This window comes from Pollachius pollachius, assembly GCF_949987615.1.
Source record: "Pollachius pollachius genome assembly, chromosome: 16".
NCBI classification, from domain to species: Eukaryota; Metazoa; Chordata; class Actinopteri; order Gadiformes; family Gadidae; genus Pollachius; species Pollachius pollachius.
Genome location: NC_136949.1, coordinates 10792761 through 10810115, shown reverse-complemented (window position 1 = coordinate 10810115; position 17355 = coordinate 10792761). Strand labels below are relative to the sequence as shown.

Genomic DNA, 17355 nt, shown 5'->3' with positions numbered 1-17355 from the left:
GTTTAATTTTGGGTTGAAAATATCACCTTCAATCAATGCATTCAGTGATATTATTTATTGTATTTCTTACAATTCCAAATTGGGATGACTTATTTTCTTGTTTATGATTATTATTATGAAATTGGCAAATATGAAAGTTGATTCTGGTTGGAGTTCCCTTTTAAGTCTGTGACATGTCTGGGCTTGAACTTCATGACCCTCTCTCTACCCTGTTGACTCATCCTCTTTCTCTTTCTCTCTCCCACCGTCTGTCCAATAAGAACACAGCAAAGAAAGATGCGTTTGTGGTTTGGATATATATATAGTGGCTGGTTCTTAATCTTTTTTTGGGGAGGGGTGTGTGGGTTGGGGGTTTGTTGTCCCTTTTTTGAGTGCTAATAAGATGTGCAAGACATTGAATATCTTTCTGTACCTTTTTAAAGAAAATTATTTAACCTTATATCAGTTTGAGTTACTTACACCCTAGAATAGAGTGACATATTTAGTTCAATGTATAAAAAAAACACATAATTCTGTCCTATTTTTCTTTTTAATTTTATTGTGTTCCATTTTTCTGATAAGGACAAATAAACTGGATTAGAGAATGCTGTGTGTGCTCGTCCTTTGCCATCTATAACTCTTTTCAAATTGTAATAAAAAAGGAAAAGATTGAGAACCCCTGATTTATTAGACACTTTTATCCAAAGCAGCTTGTAGTAAATGTATTAAACACATTAAGGGTTGGATAAGGGTTAGGCATGAATATTGGGGTTTGAACCCAGAACCTTTGGCTCAGTCGTCAAACATCCTAACCACTGCGTTTCATTTGTCTATAGTTTAATTTAGGACCCTTGGATTTGATGCCTTTGTACCTAATCTATTATAATTGATAAACACCAAATATTTGCGTTTTACCAAAAATTAGTTAGCACTGTGTAACACAAAGTGAACCTTCAAGGAAATGTCCTTAGGTCAAAGGAAAGTTATACGAAACAACTAGGCGACCTTGAACAGAGCCGTGTGGAAGTTTCACAGATCGAGGACCAACTGATTGGTTTATTTAATAAATCAAACGAAAGGCAAACTTAATTAGCCACCTGCAACGACCCCTTAAAACATCAAGGACAGTACTGCACGAACCAAACACACTGCACTCATACAGGCAAGAATCTACAAATGTGACAGAACACTAACCTTTCATGTTCATAAAATAAAAAATGGATCGTTGGAAGACCTTGGAATAGCCAGTCGAGTACTAAAGGTGCTTCTAAGGCTTTTAAAAAACCCATGGAGGGGGTGGGTGGCCATCATGTTGCACTGTAATCCTGTTCTTATTTCTGGTTCGCAATTCCAGGATGACCTCTAACAAGTCCGGGTACAAGCCAATTATGGATCACGCAATTTTTATCTGTTGGTTGATACGGTGATTTCCCCCCAGCCAAGTAGGCCAAAAAACAAGACCCTAGCCAGAATGATGTGATAGTAGGCTACACATGAAGGAGTTCCCGACTATCATCAAAGGATCTGAGTTTCCTATGAGAAATCTGGAGGAGGACACGGCGCAAGGGAACATAGACTATATTTCGCTAGGAGCCGAGCGGCCGGGTTTGATTTATGAGATGCTAGAACGCAATAGAATGGTCGGAGATAAGGTCCAGAAACACTGGATAAAAAGTTTTTTTTTTTTTTTTTAAATCCCCTTGTTGTAAAACAGCCGCGATAAGGGAAATGTGTGATCAAAACACTGGATAAGAAGCTGATCGAATGGTAATCATGAATTCGAGTTCCCATTGGTAATGTTGCGCTGCTTTTCACCCACAGACCAAATGGATTCAGAGAGAGAACATATATATGGGTTTACGTCGTTGTGTTTTCTTAAGACGTTTAAAAATTATGGACAAAGTTGTTTTTGCTATGAAAAGTTTAAACAAAAGTGAGGGTGACATTGTGGTGAAATAAAGATAACTACATATTAAGTTACTTAAGTTACTTGTGAAAGTTTTTAACTTACATCATTTACACAACACGTAGGCCTACATTCGACAAATCTCCACGCTTTCAAAGGTTCAATCACTTTTATGTGATGCTGCAGCGATACACAGAATATACAGTTCGCTCTGCTGCCCCCGTGTGGCATGTTTGTCTGTTCTATAGGGCAGGCTTTCTATTCCAAGAACTTCATTCTATCAGTTAATATTATTTAAAAATAAAAAAGAGCTAGAAAATACATTATAACAATTGATGATGGATTTTGTGAGTTTATTGGATGTTACGGGTGGAGAAGTGTAATTACTCTGTAATCATGATTACAGAAGACTCTATGCACTATACATTCTACTATATTTTGTTAAGATTGTTTAGGAAGGTTAGTATATGAATTGTAGCCATTTGCTCATCATCGAGCCTAATTGTAATGAATTCGGAAAAACAGAACTAACTGCATACAAATTTGGTAGGCATATCCCTAATAAGACAGGATAAATATATCTGTAAGTTCTGCCTTAAGGATGTATCCATGTACGTTAACTTTGGACACAACCGTTTCCAAAATAACAGTGGGCCCCATGTTTCTAGTGAAGAAACGGCTATTTTCGCGCCGCTTTAGAGAGGAACAACGGAAACAACCAGATAGGAGAGAAGGGGAGAGGGAAGAGAACATTATTGGCTAGAACGATGTCAGGAAGATAAAACGCGCACCAGAGCTCCACAAAGCAGAGAAAGATCAATGAGATGCAAAGTCGACGAGAAGTAAATAAAATATTTAGAAATGGATAGCGCCGAGCTTCCCCGCTGCTTACAGACAGCAGTCAGAGCACAAACCCAAATATTCTGTTCGTTTGCCTTCTTGTTCTTGTGAATAATAAATGAATAATAATTAAATATAGATTGTAAATAGAATAGCATAGAGATTTGATTTGAATTTATTGAAAAAGAAAAAATCATTCTCCTGAGCTTTCTTCTTGCATGCTGTTTTAATTTGTTTGTATTTTAACGTTCTTTATTCTCATATTTGGACCAAACTCTGATTTAAATTAGTGAGAGGTAGATGGTATTTTGTCTACTTTCGGGAGTTTTAGTAGGAGTACCTAAAATGGACAGCAGGTGGCGGTGCCGCATACTAGTAGAACTCTGCAAGCCAAACCACTTCATAGGCTCCACAACACCTGGGAGGTCTAGTGTGTGTGTGTGTGTGTGTGTGTGTATGTGTGTGTGTGTGTGTGGGTAGGTGTGTGTGTGTGTGTGTGTGTGTGTGTGTGTGTGTGTGTGTGTGTGTGTGTGTGTGTGTGTGTGTGTGTGTGTTAGTGTGGGTAGGTGTGTTTGTGTGTGTGTTCGAGTGTATTCGTGTGAGTGCGCGCGCGCAGGCGTGTGTGTGTGTGTGTGTGTGTGTGTGTGTGTGTGTGTGTGTGTGTGTGTGTGTGTGTGTGTGTGTGTGTGTGTAGACGGAGAAAGGGTGGGGGGGTTGGGGGGGGTTGTCTCCGTCTCCGTCTCCGTTAACAACCGAGTGCGGGCGCCCCTGTCGCGACTTCAGCTGCCACCGGCCAGTTGAAGGAGCGCCGCGTGCTACCGAGAGTCTCTGACTGGCGCGAAGAACGGAAGGTTCGCCCTCACGTGCTGCTCAGCCGGAATGGGATATAATCTCGCGGATAACAAAAGAGGAAATTAAGATAGCACACCATGACAAACGGACCGACTTTTGGACAGAAATGCAATTCCTCCGATATTCCTAACGTGGAGATATAGGGAATAGGTTAGACTATGCGCCCGCCGCCCGGGTTCACTCCTCTTGGCAAAATGAAACGATTTTTTCGGAAACTGGCCGTGGCTGTGGTGGTGCTGGTATGGTTGGGAGCGCTGGCTTATCTGTTGGTGTTGAGCCGAAAGAAACTGCCGGAGCACGGTACCGTATTCGGAGGTGAACCACACCGCATCCAGGTAAAGTATTGCCTATGCCCCTCACACACATCGCTTTTTTTCTGTGGCGCACTCTTCCTCCCTCAGAAGTTCAATACAACCACCCAAACTAATTCGTTTAGTTAATAAGAATACAACGCTTGAATCGAGCTCATCATGGAGTTTACGGTTCTTAGGCTGAAAACGACACATTTCGATCGAAGATCTGATCCATTAAACGTCACTTAACGGGGTTGAGGGGGCATAGCATGCCAATAGGCTACCGTGACTTTGACTCTTCTACCACAACAGTTACTTCTCTCTGGGTCTGAATACGAATCTGGGAGCGTCGTTTTCACTTTAGTTGTGTTCAGCCGCAGAAGGAACCGCTGTGTGAATTTCAACTGTAATCAAAACAGACGTGGGGAGCTGAAAGCCCCGCCACGGGGACAAGTGCAAACTGCACACCAGTAGCGTTCCGTCAAGTGAGAGCTCGCTCTGTCAGCCTCGAGCTGCCGCCGGGCGGCGAGGCGCGTGGCGGGGTGAGGGGGGTGAGGGAGGGAGGGGAGCACAATTTCAGCTGCCAGGCTGATACTTGTTTCTTTCTAATCACGTTAGCGTTGCCAGTAGGTGTTTGTGTGTGTGTGTGTGTGTTTGTGTGTGTGTGTGTGGGGGGGGGGGGGGGTTACGGTAAGTTGTGTGTGTGTATCTGTGTGTGTATGTTTGTGTGTGTGTGTGTGTGTGTGGGGGGGGGGGGGTTACGGTAAGGTGTGTGTGTGTGTGTGTGTGTGTGTGTGTGTGTGTGTGTGTGTGTGTGTGTGTGTGTGTGTGTGTGTGTGTGTGTGTTTCGGTGAGGTGTGTGTGTGTGTATGTGTGTGTCTTTAGTTGAGGTGGGTGTGGGTAAACATGTCTTTTTAAGGCATATTAAGGGTTTTGTGTATTATGGACGGTGTGTATTTGATTGATTGAGATCAATCAATTTCCAAAGTATATATTGTATATATCAATGCAGTAAACCCAGTATATTCTACTCTATTGAGTCCTGTTAGTTTCTGCTAAGAATATGCTTTGAATGAAAAGTCACCTTTCTACTCTTTATTCTTTCTACTCTATTCTTGCTGGTTCTTCTCGGTTGTGCAGTGACCATTAAACTATTTTAGGACTCACCGGCACACGCTATTAATCAACCCAATTCATTTGAAAAATTATCTGCTAGAATACAAAGTCCAAGAATACCGGCCCCCGGCTGTGTGAAATGTGAAGCTGAGAGCTGTCATATGTACGAGGGCAGAGAGGGAGCCAGCCTGGGATAGGAACGCTTGACAGTAGATGGAGGTGATGGAGGTGAAGTGGTGACGTGTCCTCCTCTTCAATGTTCTACAGCTGTAGCAGAGAACCGGGATCACATCCTGTCTTGTTCACCTCACAGTCTGGATCGGACTAAATCTGATTAACGTTGTTCTTTTTACTTGATCTGAAATCCATACGATTCTCTTTTTAGAACAGTGTGAACAGAATCTACGTTGCATCGGATCTCTTAGGAGATTGTGTGTGTGTGTGTGTGTGTGTGTGTGTGTGTGTGTGTGTTTGTGCATACATGAGTGTGTGTCTGTGTGTGTGCATGTGCGTGTCTGTGTGCATGCATGTGTGTGTATCTGTGTGTGTGTGTGTGTGTGTGTGTGTGTGTGTGCATGTGTGTATGCGTGTATGTGCATGTGTGTGTGTCTGTGTTTGTGCGCGCCCTTATTCCAGCAATCAGTTTGTCATTAGTGTAAATGATAATCTCCTAATTAGTTAACGGGCTCACCTGTTTTCTGTGAATTCAGAGTGTCTTGCTCAGGGTGAACCCACTGGTGAAATAAGCCCTAATTATTGTACTGGTTAGCAGATGACTGTTCCTTCACCATATAATAGAAAATATGACTTTGAATCCAGGGGTCGGATTAGCTCAGGAAGTACAACAGTTGTCTTGTAACCGAAAGGTTGCTAGTTCGATCCAAGAGCTGGCCGTCGCCTTGCATGGTTGACTCTGCCGTCGGTGTGTCAATGTGTGTATTAACCGATGTAAGTCGCTTTGGATAAAAGGGTCTACTAAATGCCCTAATTGTAATTGAATACTCATAAAAGTTATACAATTTTGGGTTTGAGTTTTTTAATAGATGCTTTTAATAAATAATTTTACCAGGTGAAATGCACGTCAAATGATGTTGAAGAAGTGAATGTAATGTGTCAAAAAAATTGAATTGAACACAATGATTTCAGGGATTTATCTCCGAGCTTCACTTAAACCTCTGTCACCATCGAAATTACTAACGGGACCCGAAAAATGAAAATAATCATATTGTATGAAGGCAGCAGAGAACACAGAGCAGACAGGTTTCAATCCATTTTCACGCAAAACATATGTAAGGGAACGGGTTATAGCCCTGTTGAAGCAGTAAGGGCGAGGTGTGGTTGTGCTGGACAGCCCCTCATTGTTAAACATTAAACGCTGTTAAGTTCAAGAATGGACTCATAGTCAGCAGTGTTCTGAACAAACGTCAGCTGCTTCAACCACTGAGGTCAAGTGGTAAATATTCCCATAATATAAGATCCATCATCTGAGGCCTGTCGCCAAATCGCGCCAACCGCAGGCGTGCATATGTGTGTGTGTGTGTGTGTGTGTGTGTGTGTGTGTGTGTGTGTGTGTGTGTGTGTGTGTGTGTGTGTGTGTTGTGTGTGTGTATGTGTGTGTGTGTGTGTGAGTGCTTACTTGCCATTAATGCTTGCTGGATAAAAAAAGCAGAGTAATATAAACACACTCACTACAAATATGCACACTAGGACGGACAGAATCACGCACACACAGACAAACACACACCACCGCCTTAATTTAATACAGAAACACACCTGCGACCATAACACTGAACTGTTTCAGTCACACTCTCTCTTTCTCTCACCCACTCTCTTTCTCGCTCCCTCTCTGTCTCTCACTGTCTCTCTCTCTGTCTAACTCTCTCTCACACCAGACACAAACTCTTTCATCAAGCATTTTATTCTCTCCCTCACTTCATTTCTTTGCATCCATCAGTTTGTTGCCCGGTGTCATCCTAATTTGCCTTCTCTCTCCATCTCTTCATTTCCTTATTCCTGCATTATTTCCTATTCTGCCTTCTCTATGGGATCTCTCTCCCCTGAAAATTGTTGGTTCCTCTTTGATTGCTTGATATATCTTATTGCTTGTTGTCACCTGTTCTCTCTCTCTCTCTCTCTCTCTCTCTCTCTCTCTCTCCCCCTCTCCCTATCTCTCGCTCTCTCTCTCTCTCTCTTTACCTTGCTTTCTCCGTTACGCTCCCTCCTCTCACAAGAATACAAGATCGATGCTCCAATCGCTATGCTAGCATTGTGTATCACCGCACAAACAGACACATACAGATGCGCACACGTGCACACATGCAAACACACTCGCACACATACACACAGATACACAAACACCCATACCGACAGACACACACAAACAAGGCCATTGGAATATTTCATTTCACTGTTAAAATTCAGCTATTGTTGTTTTCCTCTATTTCTCGCTCTCTCTCACTCGCCCTCTCAATCGCTGTCTTACTCTCTCTCTCTCTCTCTCTCTCTCTCTCTCTCTCTCTCTCTCTCTCTCTCTCTCTCTCTCTCACTCTCTCTCACTCTCTCTATCAAGATTTTCCCAACAAGGAGACGAGGAAATTAGTTTTTTCAGGGCAGTGGTTCCGAGCGCCCCGGGAGTATAAAAACCAAACGACAACAGTAATAACAATGCTTACACTCATTATTTAACATGCAGATGTGACTATAGATCGACAAACCAGCCGAATGCACCCACGCCTTTACACCCCCGTTACAGACGCACACAAATCATATCCTGTAACAAAAAGATCATCACATATATATTATTACATTAAAAAAACAACAACACAGCATTCTATATTATAAAGTCACATTCTTTGGTTAAGCATTTATACATCATACCATTCTATATTATAACATTCACACAAACGTAATATTTTGTATTATAACATTCACACAAGCGTAATATTGTTTATTATAACAGACACTAACATTAAATTCTATATTATATCACACAGACATAATATTCTATAATATAAAATAGATTTTATATTATATAATGATAATAATATATTAAATATAGTAAGGTAGACATTATTGCATTCACACATATTCACATTCTATATTAAAACATCATATTCTAATCTAACAATTTCCTGAACATCCCATTCCATATAATAACATTCATTCAAACATAATATTCTATCTTTTATCATTTGCAGAAACATCATATTCTCTTTAAGAATATGCACACACATGATGTGCAACATATTCTATGTTATATAATGCACATAAACATAGTATTCTTTATTATAACAATCACACAACCATACAATTATATATATTGTAAGATCCCATTCTATATAGCATTCACCCAATCATAACAATCTATATATTAACTTTACATTCTTTGTTATACCTTTCACACAAACATAATATTTAATTTTCAAAAACATCATTCTCCACACCAAAGCAAACTGACACTACACTCTGAGTGTCCAATCACTATTTGTTAACTTCATTTGTTAGAGAAGTATAACATGACAACGCAAAGTCGTGAGTCTTTTTATTAAAGTCCTTTGGGGTGACTGCCCTCTAGTGGACAGAAATCAATTCGTGCAGCTTTTTAAACCACAGGAAAACTGTTAATGCATCTAGCATATTTCTTGAAGGGTTTTAAAGGGACTATTAAGGTGGCTTCAGTGTGTGTCCTTGGGTTTGTTCACATTCTACAGGCTGACAGAATATGGGCACCCAGTGTTACTGCATGAACACCTGTGTTTTAAATGATTCAGATGAGCGAAAAAGGCTGGAATCAGCATAAACAAGATTTTCTTTAAGATGGAGGATGCAGCATAATCAAGCATCTTTGACTAAAAAAGGATCCGAGTACACACCGGCTGAACAGCCACACACACACACACAAACACACAGGTACATATACACACACACACACACACACACACACACACACATTTACACACACACACATACACACACTTAGGTAGCAAGGGAAAATGCAGGTGATTATTCTACCCTGAGGGATGACATCATCTTATTAAAACTGAATCAATAAATCATGATGGAGTGTGTGTTTGTGTGTGAATGTGTGTATGTGTGTGTAAAAAAACATTGAAAGTGATAAACATTTACCACACACACACACACACACACACACACACACACACACACTGACATAAACAGCAACTAGCATTCATCTTGTCACCAATTCCTTTTCTCCCATAGTCTACAACGTGTAAAGCATAACGTTACATGTGTGTGTATATGTGTGTGTGCGTGTGTGTATGTGCGTGTGTGTGCAGGCATGTGTGTGTGTGTGTATGCGTCTGTATTCGCTGTAAATGACATACATTTATTGTGAATGAACTGTCAGTGACAAGACCTGCCTCACTCTGTCACGCTACACAACCCTCGGCTCCACACAGGCACACACCACAGATGAGTTAAGTTAGGAGTCTGTGTGTGGGTGTGTGTTTGGGTGTGTGAGTCCTTTTGTCCTGGCCATGTCCTTTTCATTTTGGTGTGTGCATGCATATCTGTGCATTTGTGTGTGGGTCTGTGTATGTGCGTTTTTGTGTGCTTGTGTCTGTGCATTTTTACGTTTGTCAGTTCATTTTTTGTGTGTGTCTAAGTATGTGCGTATGCGCTATAGAAAATTGTAATTCTCACCTTGATACGTGTAGGATTGAGCCATCAATCCAGTTTATAGAGAGCCGGGTAAAACGAGGATAAAGGTACGAGGGAAACAGAGGGAGAGGTGAGAGAGGAAAAGAGAACATTGGAAACAGAGAGAGGGAATCAGGGAGTGATAACCCCAGAAAGAGAGATAGAGAGGGAGGTAAACAAAACAATGGAAGAGCAGGGTGAAGGAGGTGAAGGAGCGAGTATGGAAGAAAATAAAGGAGGGATTACAAACGGTAGAAAGAGAAGGAAATGCAATGTATGGAGAGATAAGATACGTGAAATAAGTGAAAGGAGGTATGCAAAGAAAAATAATTGAAAAAAACAATACGATTTATTGGAACAAAACATACAAGGGAAGGGGCACAGACACAGCGTGAGAGAGAGAGAGGAAGCGGGAGAGACACATCCCCGGAGAGAGAGAGACGATATTGTAAGGGAAGAGATTGAGTGAGCAGGGAGGAGAAGAGAATGTGAGAAAAAGAAAGGGAGAGAGGAAAAGGGGAGGCAGAGAAGAGACCAGAAACAGAGGGCAGGGGAGTGCGAAAGACAATCAGAAACAGAGAGAGAGAGCCACCTATTTACGGCCTGTGCTCTTGACAGCCTCTGGGTTGTCCATGTGTCAGCCAGTGAGAGAGGACAGAGAGCGGGTCGTGTTCACAGTGGCAGGCGGCATGTAGACGCCATGCTGGTCGTGATGAAACAGATGCCTCATCACGACCGAACAAGCACACCACAAGGAGGGAGGTATGAGCCTCTAACACAGGACTTCTCCTACTGTAGCTCCAAGTGTAGAACTGAAGACCAACCGTACACCCACTGAAGACCGCCTGTAGAGTAACTGTACCAACTGTAGACCAACTGTAGACCACCTGTAGACTAGCTGTTGACCAACTGTAGAACAACTGTAGACCAACTGAAGACCAACTGCAGACCCACTGTAGTTAAATTGTTAACCAACTGTATGCCAACTGTAGTCTAACTGCAAACCAACTGTAGACCAACTGTATTCCAAATGTGAACCATCTGTAGACCAACTGTTGACCAACTGTAAACCAACTGTGGACTCACTGTAGATCTGGTGAAGACCAGCTGTGGAATAACTCTAGACCTACTGTATACTAAGTGTAGACTAACTGGGTAGATCAATTGTAAACCCACTGTACACTAACTCTAGACTATCTGAAGATCAACTGTACCCCACTGTTATCCAACTGAAGTTCTACTGTAGAGCAACTGTAGACCCACTGCAGACCAACTGTAGGCCTACTGCAGAACATCTGAGATCTAGTGAGCGACTGTCCACTAACCCTGGACCAACGGGTGACCAAAACTGTCGGGTATCTGTAGACCAGCTGACTAACCGTAGATCAACTGTAGACTAACTGAAGAACAACTGTAGGCCAACTGAAGTTATAACGTAGACTCACTGTAGACCAACTGACGACTAGCTATAGATCATGTCCACTCCAAGTGTTGCTGTAATTCCATTTTCAGTGCAGTGCACACACACACACACACACACACACACAGAGACACACACACACACACACACACACACACACACACACACACACATACACACACACACACACACACACACACACACACACAGGCTTGCAGACAACACACAGCTGCGGTCATAGTTATCTCTTTGTTTGGGCTATTGTTTCTTTGTTGTTATTTGTTATTGTTTGTTGTTGTTTAGCCAGTAGAGGATAAAGCTACTCTATTAGCAGCTAATCTCCTTTCTTAGAACGAGAAGAAAGCAGCTTTACCAAGAGGATTAAACAAGCGCTCCTCCTAATACACTCAACACCCTACAACCACACACGCGCCTACACACACACACACCAAACTACCATAACTCTCTTGGGAAAATGTTTGACCGAGCTACACAAGCACACACAAACACATACCTGGTATTAAATCCACTGCCGGTTGATTTTAATAGAGCAAGGGATTACGTTTGAATCTCTATACTAAACATCTATTCTTACACACGCACGCACACACACACACAAACACACATGCACGCACGCACACAATTCATCTTTCAGTATTTGTGTGTGTGTGTGCATGTGTGTGTGTGCGTCAGTGATTGTGTCCTCACACAATCTATTTTCCCACCGGATCTTCTCTAGTTATTAGTTCTCTCTTTCTCTGCCTCTCTGCCTCTTGGTCTCTCGGTCTCTCGCTCGGCCTCTCTGTCTCTCTCTGCCTCTCCCTTCTCCTTCTATATATCTGTGCGTGTTTGTTTGTTTACACATTAATATATTTTGTTTTCAGAAGGACACAAAAGGCTGTTCAATTCTCACTCTATGCGAGTATATGCATGTATGTGTAATGTATGTGTGTATCTTCCCCTGTTCTCCATAGAGAGTGGAGTGGACACCAGTGGACTGAGCTAGAAACAATTTTCTTGTTGCTGTGTTGTTGCTGTGGTTGTGTTTGCATTCTCATTTGTTCGTAATGTTTTTATATTGGTCATTACTTTCGTGTTTTTTGACCGTTGGTTAGCCAGCTAGTGTGAGCCCTTTCCCTGTTTTACAGACGTTTTGCTAAATTATTATGAGTGAAGCTACAATTAGGGCATTTAGCAGATGCTTTTATCCAAAGCGACTTACATCGGTTAATATACACATTGACACACCGACGGCAGAGTCAACCGTGCAAGGCGACAGCCAGCTCGTCAGGAGCAGTTAGGGTTAAGTGTCTTGCTCAGGGACACATCAACAATCAGCTAGGAAGAGCTGTGGATTGAACTAGCGACCTTTCAGTTACAAGGCAACTGCTCTACCTCCTGAGCTAAGCCGACCCTCAGCTAAGCTCTGACCTATTGTACATATGATGATACAAAAGGGCTTTAAAATGCATGTTTCCAGCTCTGTCTTTAAACAGGTGGTGGGTAACATTGAAACATTCATTGTTATACTAACCACAATTCACAGGAACACAGCTCCATCAAAATACGATCCGTTCTAGAGCTAAGGAACACAGAACAGTAGAGAATCAGGAGGCTTAACGATACGTGGCCAAAATAGCTGCCAGGACAAACACTACTATGATAGTTCTCCCAAACATTACTATGATGTTTCTCCCAAACATTACTATGGTGGCCAGGACAAACATTACTATGGTGACCAGGACAAACACTACTATGATGGTTCTCCCAAACATTACTATGATGGCCAGGACAAACATTACTATGGTGGCCCAAGACAGACATTACTATGGTGACCAGGACAAACATTACTATGATGGCCCAGGACTAACATTACTGTGATCCGCAGGACAAACATTAATATGATGGCCCAGCAAGGGCGTAGGAACCGGGGGGGACGGAGGGGATGTGTCCCCTCCAATATCGGAGACAGGCGCATTTGTCCCACCTAAAAATTATACCGGATCTGTCAGGTTTCCGATATGTGTCCCCCCCAATGTTAAACTCATTCCTACGCCCCTGTGGCCCAGGACAAACATTACTATAAGGGCCCAAGACAAACATTACTATGATGGCCCAAGACAAACATTACTATGATGGCCCAGGACAAACATTACTATGATGGCCCAGGACTAACATTAATATGATGGCCCAAGACAAACATTACTATGATGACCCAGGACTAACATTACTATGATGGCCAGGACAAACATTACTATAATGGCCAAGGACAAACACTACTATGATGGCCCAGAACAGGACAAACATTACTATGCTGGGACAAACATTACTATTATGGCCCAGGACAAACTTTACTCTGATAGACCAGCACAAACATTACTATGGTGGCCAGGACTAACGTTCCTATGATGGCCCAAGACAAACATTACTATGATGGCCAGGACAAACATTACTATGGTGGCCAGGACTAACATTAATATGATGGCCAGGACAAGAAAAACATTACTATGATGGACCAGGACAAACATTGGTATGATGGCCCAGGACTAACATTAATATGGTGTACGGGGAAGGGACTGCAGAAAGCGAGGCAGAGGTGTGTTTGGCGATTAGCCTCCACTCTGGAAGCTATAGCTAGCCACCATCTTGGCTTCTACTGAATTGTACACTTCGAGCTCTGTAACTGCCCGAGTCGAATCCTAGTCCCCACACACGCACACTCGTGCACTGCTCTCACGTGACCACCGCCACGTTTTAGGAGCTGTTTTGTGAACTCAAAATGACGTCACCGAAATACAGAACAACCAAATGCTTCAGTTGACTGACACAAATTAACGCACGTGTTGAAGACATCTTCTGTCTGACAACGACAGACAAAACATCGGGTGGACACTTTTTATTGCTTATATAAGCGCTGTACAATACTGCATGAATGAACACATCCTCAGCTTGGCTCGGGGTTGAGTGCATGTGTGACGAAAGCATGGCCATGGTTGTAATGTGTGACCGCAGCAAAAGATATCTTGATTAAAAAGCAACAAAGGGATCAATCTTCGGGCTGGCGCGAAGGGAGCATCAGCATACCGCTAATCAGCCTCGAAGCGCACGTTTATATTAGGATGGAAGTGTCAGAAGTTTGTAACCAATGCAAAAACACAAGATCAAACATGAATCTTAAAAAATATACACAGACTGATTATGAGTATCATGCGGTTAACGTATTATTTACATTTACATTTAGGGCATTTAGCAGACGCTTTTATCCAAAGTGACTTACAATAAGTGCATTTGTTACAATAAGTACATTTGTCATAAGAAGTGAAACAATATATCGCTGTCGGTACAGTAAAGACGTTCATAGAACCAAGTGCAAGTATTACAATCGCTAGGCTAACCCATTCCCCGTGTAAAGCAGCGATAGCAGCTACTGTAGATGCTACACAATTAAGTACCTTGAATAAGTGCAATGTACAAGTGCCAGGCATTGGTTTCTATGCAGAGTCGAGATGAACTCTGAACAGGTGAGTTTTGAGTCTTTTGCGGAAGCTGGTGAGCGACTCTGCGGTCCTGACATCGGTAGGGAGCTCGTTCCACTACTGAGGTCCCAAAACAGAGAAAAGTTGTGACTTTGCTGATCGACCTTTGCTTGCTCTTAGCGATGGCGGTACCAGACGTCCAGCTGAGGTAGTTGAGCGGAGGGATCGAGCTGGGGTGTGTGGCTTTACTAATGCTTGGAGGTAGGCAGGGGCAGTTCCATCGACTGCCTTGTATGCCAGTACCATCATCTTGAATCTATTATTAGTATTATACCTATGTTGTTATGATAAAAGTCTTATCAAGAACTTAAACAACAGTTATCTGCCTAGTTTTTTCAGCAGTCATGTGATAGACACAGCGAGACAGGAATTTATCTAGAGAAGTATTCAGTTAGACAAGTATAGAGCTGGGGCAGGCATTTCGTCCGTCCTTACAATTATGTGCATACACTGGCTCACACAACTCACAGAAAGGCACACAGAATGGAAAGGGAACACACACACACACACACACACACACACACACACACACGCACACACACACACACACACACACACACACACACACACATAAACAGGCACTCAGGGCACTCAGCCTGTAAGGCGGCCTTGGTGGTTCAGATTGCAGGGGAGATGGGAAATGTGTCGACGGGAGAAAAAGGAAAATGAAAAAGTTCAATAAGGATTTCAGATGAAAAAACACATCCTTCCTCTTCTCTCTTGCTATTTCTCCCTAATCTCTCCTCCCCATCTCCCTTCCTCCCCTCAACGCTCCATCTCCTCACCTCTAACTCCCTCACCTCTCATCACCTGCCTCTCTCCTCCTCCTCTCCACCTTTCCTCTCTTCTCCTTTCCTCCCCTCCTCTGCTTCTTTTCCTGCCCTCCTCCAACTCCTCCTTGTCTCCGCCTGTCATCTCTCCCCCCCTCCATTTTTCCTCTCCTCCTCCACCCTCTTCTCTCAGCAGATATTGAGTGTGCACACATACACGCTCACACACACACGCATACACGCTCACACACACACGCACACGCGTATTGGCTCATGTATAGTTTGTATGGGTGTTTTTGTTATTGTTTTGGAGCTGCAAGTTCTGTTGCTGTAAGGGAGTGGGTGTGACTGAATATGTAACGGCACAAAACGTTTTTTGTGCAAGTTTGGGGGGAAATAACAATGTGTTTGTTTGTGTGCGTGATCTAGCTGTGTAGTGCTATAAAGGTTCTTCCACCTAAAGTTTCAGTGAAGAAAATTCCAGAGCTATTTAAACACCGGGGGAAAAAAGAGCAGTCGACCCCTGACTACATTTAGACCTGACACAGAGCAGCAAAATGTCATCACACACACACACATGCACACACTTAACAAACACACACACACACACACACACACACACACACACACACACACACACACACACACACACACACACATTTTGCAGCTGTCAGACTAATTCCACTCTCACTTCTGTCCCGTTCCCCATGATTCATAGCGCCACACGCTGCCATGGTTCTGTTAGTGTCAATCTGTGTTTGTGTGTGTGTGTTGGCGTGCATTCATATGTGTGTGTGCCCATGCCTGTTCATCTGTGTTTCAAGGTTGTCTCGTATTTTCTGAAAGAAGCAGAAATACACATAATAAGTGCCTTTTTGAAGACAACTTTCCGCTCTAAAGCCTACTTACTAAAGCCGGCAGCCTCCCACTTGAAGGTCACTTTCCTCCCTTTAGAACCTCAGTGACTCAACAGGACGTGTTAATAGCAACGATGCCAGTATGAGACCTAGCCAACTCTAGACAAGCAGAATCAGTGAAAGGTAACCACGAACAGCCTTAGAAAAATGCAAAAATCGTTTGCTTGCCTAGCGAATTCATTTGTGGGAAGCGGATGATTTCTGCACCAATTGTGAAGTCCCTATTCTGATGCCTCTCACACCGGAGCTGATAATGGGCCAATTGTATGCCTCATATGAAGTCATATGCTCGTAGAACCTGCTGGTATCCTCAATAAGGGCAGAGAAGTGACTTTCTCTCCCTCTTTCCTCTCACCCCCTCTCTCTTTCTCACCTCTTTCTCACTTTCTGTCTCTCTCTCTCTCACTGGCACACACCCTTCATCTCAACCTCCCCCTCTCTCTCTCTGTCTCACCTGTGTGGGTTTTTCCAGAGGTGTTGTGTCTGATCTGGATTAATTTGATCCCTGAGAGATCAACCCCCACTGACACACACGCACGCACGCACGCACACACGCACGCACGCACGCACGCACACACACACACACACACACACGCACATAAATACACACACAAACAAACACACACACATGCACACATAGCATGGTGTGTGAACTTGGTTAATTGCATGTCAAGGGTGGCCTTGAGATGATGCCATGATGCATTAATACAACCACCATTTGTGTGTGTGTGTGTGCGCACGCGCGTGCGTGCCTGCGTGCGTGTGTGTGTGGTGTGTGAGATATTGGTAGGACCTTGATGAAAGCCTGCTCTAAGCCCATATCCATACTAACAGATATTGCATAGAGAGAGCTGTGTGCCTCCTCTCCCCTCTGCTCCGCTCGCCTTCTCTCCTCTCCATATTATCTGCCTTGCTTTTTTTTTCTCTCCTCTGTTCTCCTTTCTACTCTATTCTCTTGCTTTCCTGTATTTTCATCCCCATTATGCTCTAACCCCTTCCTCTCTTTCCCTCATTTGCCTTTCTCTCCTCCATTTTCTTTATCTTCTCTTCTCCTCCTTGCTCTT

The 17355-nt window shown here is 43.0% G+C and overlaps 1 protein-coding gene across 1 annotated transcript in view; it reads left to right on the top strand.

Moving 5' to 3' along the window:
• Positions 1 to 3735: 3735 nt before the first annotated feature.
• galnt14 (UDP-N-acetyl-alpha-D-galactosamine:polypeptide N-acetylgalactosaminyltransferase 14 (GalNAc-T14)) overlaps positions 3736 to 17355 on the top strand; it is a gene marked incomplete at both ends in the record, with an annotated part of 102902 nt that continues 89282 nt past the window's right edge. The window contains 1 exon segment of the mRNA XM_079754130.1: positions 3736 to 3912. Within this exon segment, the coding sequence (XP_079610256.1) occupies positions 3736 to 3912 (177 nt within the window).